The 7,500-nt window shown below is 31.9% G+C and overlaps 2 protein-coding genes across 3 annotated transcripts in view; both read left to right on the top strand.

Annotated features, from left to right (window-relative positions):
• LOC117748082 (dickkopf-related protein 1-like) overlaps positions 1-94 on the top strand; it is a 2,094-nt gene extending 2,000 nt beyond the window's left edge. The window contains exon 3 of the mRNA XM_034557705.1: positions 1-94. This exon is cut by the window's left edge and continues 340 nt beyond it. Coding sequence (XP_034413596.1) covers positions 1-94 — 94 coding nt within the window.
• A 5,714-nt stretch (positions 95-5,808) lies between these two features.
• LOC117747973 (GTPase IMAP family member GIMD1-like) overlaps positions 5,809-7,500 on the top strand; it is a 4,120-nt gene continuing 2,428 nt past the window's right edge. Inside the window, exons 1-3 of one of the 2 annotated variants that reach the window (XM_034557528.1) lie at positions 5,809-6,111; positions 6,358-6,397; positions 6,548-6,700. In XM_034557528.1, the coding sequence (XP_034413419.1) occupies positions 6,565-6,700 (136 nt within the window). In that variant the 5' untranslated portion in view covers positions 5,809-6,111; positions 6,358-6,397; positions 6,548-6,564. The remainder of the gene's footprint in view (positions 6,112-6,357; positions 6,398-6,547; positions 6,701-7,500) is intronic. The other variant, XM_034557529.1, reaches the window with a different exon arrangement.

The following is a 7,500-nucleotide window of genomic DNA, read 5'->3' as shown; positions in this document are numbered from 1 at the left end:
GTCGCCGCACACGTCGCCGCTGTCCTCGTCCTCGTCCTCGGTAAAGTCCTCCTCGTCTTCGAAGGCGAGACTTCACGTGTGCCAGAAAAACTGAGGAGAACGAGGCGGGATGGGAATAAACACACCTGGTCACACCTGTATAAGCCCCGCCTCCAAAAACCACTGCCTCACTGCTAATGAGCTTCCGGTCACTCACCTGAAACTCTTTGTGGGTCAAGACAGCAGAAACTGGAGAGATTTGATATGGAAGTGATCCTAAAGACATGAATATGTAAACAACGTTATGTTACTTTGTGTCAACATAAACATCTAAACAACGTTATGTTACTTCATGTCAACATAAACATCTAAACAACGTTATGTTACTTTGTGTTAACATAACATCTAAATGACTTTATGTTACTTTGTGTCAACATAACATCTAAATGACTTTATGTTACTTTGTGTTAACATAAACATCTAAATGACTTTATGTTACTTTGTGTCAACATAACATCTAAATGACTTTATGTTACTTTGTGTCAACATAAACATCTAAACAACGTTATGTTACTTTGTGTTAACATAAACATCTAAACAACGTTATGTTACTTTGTGTCAACATAAACATCTAAACAACGTTATGTTACTTTGTGTTAACATAAACATCTAAATGACTTTATGTTACTTTGTGTTAACATAAACATCTAAATGACTTTATGTTACTTTGTGTCAACGTAAAAATCTAAATGACTTTATGTTACTTTATGTTAACGTAAACATCTAAATGACTTTATGTTACTTTGTGTCAACGTAAAAATCTAAATGACTTTATGTTACTTTGTGTCAACGTAAAAATCTAAATGACTTTATGTTACTTTATGTTAACGTAAACATCTAAATGACTTTATGTTACTTTGTGTCAACGTAAAAATCTAAATGACTTTATGTTACTTTGTGTCAACGTAAAAATCTAAATGACTTTATGTTACTTTGTGTCAACATAAACATCTAAATGACTTTATGTTACTTTATGTCAACATAAACATCTAAATGACTTTATGTTACTTTATGTCAACATAAACATCTAAATGACTTTATGTTACTTTGTGTCAACATAACATCTAAATGACTTTATGTTACTTTGTGTCAACGTAAACATCTAAATGACTTTATGTTACTTTATGTCAACATAAACATCTAAATGACTTTATGTTACTTTGTGTCAACATAACATCTAAATGACTTTATGTTACTTTGTGTCAACGTAAACATCTAAATGACTTTATGTTACTTTGTGTCAACATAAACATCTAAATGACTTTATGTAACTTTGTGTCAACATAAACATCTAAATAACTTTAAACATCTAAATGACTTTATGTTACTTTGTGTTAACGTAAACATCTAAATGACTTTATGTTACTTTGTGTCAACGTAAACATCTAAATGACTTTATGTTACTTTGTGTTAACGTAAACATCTAAATGACTTTATGTTACTTTGTGTCAACATAAACATCTAAATGACTTTATGTTACTTTATGTCAACATAAACATCTAAATGACTTTATGTAACTTTGTGTCAACATAAACATCTAAATAACTTTAAACATCTAAATGACTTTATGTTACTTTGTGTTAACGTAAACATCTAAATGACTTTATGTTACTTTGTGTCAACGTAAACATCTAAATGACTTTATGTTACTTTGTGTTAACGTAAACATCTAAATGACTTTATGTTACTTTGTGTCAACATAAACATCTAAATGACTTTATGTTACTTTATGTCAACATAAACATCTAAATGACTTTATGTAACTTTGTGTCAACATAAACATCTAAATAACTTTAAACATCTAAATGACTTTATGTTACTTTGTGTCAACGTAAACATCTAAATGACTTTATGTTACTTTGTGTCAACATAAACATCTAAATGACTTTAAACATCTAAATGACTTTATGTTACTTTGTGTCAACGTAAACATCTAAATGACTTTATGTTACTTTGTGTCAACATAAACATCTAAATGACTTTAAACATCTAAATGACTTTATGTTACTTTGTGTCAACGTAAACATCTAAATGACTTTATGTAACTTTGTGTCAACATAAACATCTAAATAACTTTAAACATCTAAATGACTTTATGTAACTTTGTGTCAACATAAACATCTAAATAACTTTAAACATCTAAATGACTTTATGTTACTTTGTGTCAACGTAAACATCTAAATGACTTTATGTTACTTTGTGTCAACGTAAACATCTAAATGACTTTATGTTACTTTGTGTCAACGTAAACATCTAAATGACTTTATGTTACTTTGTGTCAACATAAACATCTAAATGACTTTATGTTACTTTGTGTCAACATAAACATCTAAATGACTTTATGTTACTTTATGTCAACATAAACATCTAAATGACTTTATGTTACTTTGTGTCAACGTAAACATCTAAATGACTTTATGTTACTTTATGTCAACATAAACATCTAAATTACTTTATGTTACTTTGTGTCAACGTAAACATCTAAATGACTTTATGTTACTTTGTGTCAACATAAACATCTAAATGACTTTATGTTACTTTGTGTCAACATAAACATCTAAATGACTTTATGTTACTTTGTGTCAACATAAACATCTAAATGACTTTATGTTACTTTGTGTCAACATAAACATCTAAATGACTTTATGTAACTTTGTGTCAACATAAACATCTAAATGACTTTATGTTACTTTATGTCAACATAAACATCTAAATGACTTTATGTAACTTTGTGTCAACATAAACATCTAAATGACTTTAAACATCTAAATGACTTTATGTTACTTTGTGTTAACGTAAACATCTAAATGACTTTATGTTACTTTGTGTCAACGTAAACATCTAAATGACTTTATGTTACTTTGTGTTAACGTAAACATCTAAATGACTTTATGTTACTTTGTGTCAACATAAACATCTAAATGACTTTATGTTACTTTGTGTCAACATAAACATCTAAATGACTTTATGTTACTTTGTGTTAACGTAAACATCTAAATGACTTTATGTTACTTTGTGTCAACGTAAACATCTAAATGACTTTATGTTACTTTATGTTAACGTAAACATCTAAATGACTTTATGTTACTTTATGTTAACGTAAACATCTAAATGACTTTATGTTACTTTGTGTCAACGTAAACATCTAAATGATTTTATGTTACTTTGTGTCAACGTAAACATCTAAATGACTTTATGTTACTTTGTGTCAACGTAAACATCTAAATGACTTTATGTTACTTTGTGTCAACGTAAACATCTAAATGACTTTATGTTACTTTGTGTCAACGTAAACATCTAAATGACTTTATGTTACTTTGTGTCAACGTAAACATCTAAATGACTTTATGTTACTTTGTGTTAACGTAAACATCTAAATGACTTTATGTTACTTTGTGTCAACGTAAACATCTAAATGACTTTATGTTACTTTGTGTCAACGTAAACATCTAAATGACTTTATGTTACTTTGTGTCAACGTAAACATCTAAATGACTTTATGTTACTTTGTGTCAACATAAACATCTAAATGACTTTATGTTACTTTGTGTCAACGTAAACATCTAAATGACTTTATGTTACTTTGTGTCAACATAAACATCTAAATGACTTTATGTTACTTTGTGTCAACGTAAACATCTAAATGACTTTATGTTACTTTGTGTCAACATAAACATCTAAATGACTTTATGTTACTTTGTGTCAACATAAACATCTAAATGACTTTATGTTACTTTGTGTCAACATAAACATCTAAATGACTTTATGTAACTTTGTGTCAACATAAACATCTAAATGACTTTATGTTACTTTATGTCAACATAAACATCTAAATGACTTTATGTAACTTTGTGTCAACATAAACATCTAAATGACTTTAAACATCTAAATGACTTTATGTTACTTTGTGTTAACGTAAACATCTAAATGACTTTATGTTACTTTGTGTCAACGTAAACATCTAAATGACTTTATGTTACTTTGTGTCAACGTAAACATCTAAATGACTTTATGTTACTTTGTGTCAACATAAACATCTAAATGACTTTATGTTACTTTGTGTCAACATAAACATCTAAATGACTTTATGTTACTTTGTGTTAACGTAAACATCTAAATGACTTTATGTTACTTTGTGTCAACGTAAACATCTAAATGACTTTATGTTACTTTATGTTAACGTAAACATCTAAATGACTTTATGTTACTTTATGTTAACGTAAACATCTAAATGACTTTATGTTACTTTGTGTCAACGTAAACATCTAAATGATTTTATGTTACTTTGTGTCAACGTAAACATCTAAATGACTTTATGTTACTTTGTGTCAACGTAAACATCTAAATGACTTTATGTTACTTTGTGTCAACGTAAACATCTAAATGACTTTATGTTACTTTGTGTCAACGTAAACATCTAAATGACTTTATGTTACTTTGTGTCAACGTAAACATCTAAATGACTTTATGTTACTTTGTGTTAACGTAAACATCTAAATGACTTTATGTTACTTTGTGTCAACGTAAACATCTAAATGACTTTATGTTACTTTGTGTCAACGTAAACATCTAAATGACTTTATGTTACTTTGTGTCAACATAAACATCTAAATGACTTTATGTTACTTTGTGTCAACGTAAACATCTAAATGACTTTATGTTACTTTGTGTCAACGTAAACATCTAAATGACTTTATGTTACTTTGTGTCAACATAAACATCTAAATGACTTTATGTTACTTTGTGTCAACGTAAACATCTAAATGACTTTATGTTACTTTGTGTCAACATAAACATCTAAATGACTGTATGTTACTTTGTGTCAACGTAAACATCTAAATGACTTTATGTTACTTTGTGTCAACATAAACATCTAAATAACTTTAAACATCTAAATGACTTTATGTTACTTTGTGTCAACGTAAACATCTAAATGACTTTATGTTACTTTGTGTCAACATAAACATCTAAATGACTTTATGTTACTTTGTGTCAACATAAACATCTAAATGACTTTATGTTACTTTGTGTCAACATAAACATCTAAATGACTTTATGTTACTTTGTGTCAACATAAACATCTAAATGACTTTATGTTACTTTGTGTCAACATAAACATCTAAATGACTTTATGTTACTTTGTGTCAACGTAAACATCTAAACGACTATGCTAAGCTATCGAGTCTAAATCCAGATGTGAAGAACAACAGATGATCTCCTGCAGCTGAAGAGCAGATGTTTGGAGATGAAGATGAAGATGAGGAAGAGGAGACGAGCCTTGGGGGAGTGACCACAGAATCTCAGAGTCTAGAGTTTAACTGTCGGCAGCTGATTTCTGTTTCGTCCTCTAATGAAAACCGTTTGAAGAAGAAGTGACTTATTAAAATGAAAAGCTGATCCTGAGAGAAACATTTTGTCTTTTGGGGGTTTTGATCGTTCAGAAAGTTTTCAGCAAAACTTATGACCAAATATGTTAATTTATATAATTATTATTATTATTACATTATTATTACTATTATTATTATTACTATTATTAATACTATTATTATTAACTATATTATTCCTGAGAAAAGAGGATAGAGAGAATGTTCTTGTGGTTGGTTGCTGCATCTCTGTCCTCATGTGGACACGCTGGTCATTAAGAAATGTTATGTTTCACAATTATAGCACCGATTGGTCGGAACACACACACACACACACAAACACACACATACACACACACAAACACACAAACACACACACCAACACACATAAACACACAAACACACACACAAACACACGCACACACATAAACACACACATAAACACACAAACACGCACACAAACACACAAACACGCACACAAACACACACACACACAAACACACTTCCCTTTAAATATAAAGTGTTGCGATGTTTGTCAGTTTTACAGCCTAATAAAAGAGGGACAGATGTGACGGGTTAATATTTAACCAGGAAACACAGACACACAGACACACACACACACACACAGACACACACACGCACACACACACCAATATTGATCACACCAGGAAATGTGACCGTGTTTTCGTCTCCTGGGGAAGTGGAGCAGGTAGGACGCTCCTTTCTGCCGTTAGTCTATATGTTTTGTGCTTTAACAGATTATTGTTATTATTGTTTTAATATTAACGAACTTCGTCTGAACTTCAGTTTAATGTTCAAGTCACTGCTTTTGCTGATAAAAGGAAGTGTTTCTGTTAATAGTGTCATAATATGTTTGCTGTTTTAGAAGTTGGATAAAGAAACATTTAACTGATGATTTATTATAATTTTGTTATGTTTGTAATTCTTTCAAAAGCTCACAACATCAACAAAAGTTACAATCTTCGACTCACAGGGTAAAAAATATATTAAAAACTTTTTTTTATATCCAATATGAAACATTGTTGTGTTTGTGTAATAGTTGCTAATATTAAGTTTTTTATATTTAATGAACGCAATTTTTTCTGGAATTTTATTAAATTAATAAAGTAATTATTTCTACTCAGCTCCGTCGCTTCCTGTCATGGATCTCCACAACAGCCTCCTCAGGATCCTCGGCGGCTTCGGTCACCACGGCGACCGGGACACGCTCACTCTGAACGTGCTGTTGATTGGCGAGAGGCAGAGTGGGAGGAGCTCCGTGGGAAACGCTCTGATTGGTCGGTACTTCTAAACCCAAATGAGATACATATTTATCTTCTCGTTAGCAACCAAGCTAACGAGCATGTTCAACCTGGATTACCTTAAAGCTGCATCCTCTCTAATGTCCACCAGGGGGCGACTCCTCTGGTTGTATAGAAGTCTATGCTTCATATGTTAAAGCTGCATTCTCTCTCCTGACCACCAGGGGGCGACTCCTCTGGTTGTATAGAAGTCTATGCTTCATGTGTTAAAGCTGCATTCTCTCTCCTGACCACCAGGGAGTGACTCCTCTGGTTGTATAGAAGTTTATGCTTCATGTGTTAAAGCTGCATTCTCTCTCCTGACCACCAGGGGGCGACTCCTCTGGTTGTATAGAAGTCTATGCTTCATGTGTTAAAGCTGCATTCTCTCTACTGACCACCAGGGGGCGACTGCTCTGGTTGTATAGAAGTCTATGCTTCATGTGTTAAAGCTGCATTCTCTCTCCTGACCACCAGGGGGCGACTCCTCTGGTTGTATAGAAGTCTATGCTTCATGTGTTAAAGCTGCATTCTCTCTACTGACCACCAGGGGGCGACTCCTCTGGTTGTATAGAAGTCTATGCTTCATGTGTTAAAGCTGCATTCTCTCTCCTGACCACCAGGGGGCGACTCCTCTGGTTGTATAGAAGTCTATGCCTCATGTGTTAAAGCTGCATTCTCTCTCCTGACCACCAGGGGGCGACTCCTCTGGTTGTATAGAAGTCTATGCTTCATGTGTTAAAGCTGCATTCTCTCTCCTGACCACCAGGGGGCGACTCCTCTAGTTGTATAGAAGT

The sequence above is a fragment of the Cyclopterus lumpus genome, chromosome 18 (assembly GCF_009769545.1).
Source record: "Cyclopterus lumpus isolate fCycLum1 chromosome 18, fCycLum1.pri, whole genome shotgun sequence".
In the NCBI taxonomy this organism is placed as follows: Eukaryota; Metazoa; Chordata; class Actinopteri; order Perciformes; family Cyclopteridae; genus Cyclopterus; species Cyclopterus lumpus.
Note: the sequence above shows the minus strand (reverse complement) of the source record. Positions and strands in the feature narration are given on the sequence as shown.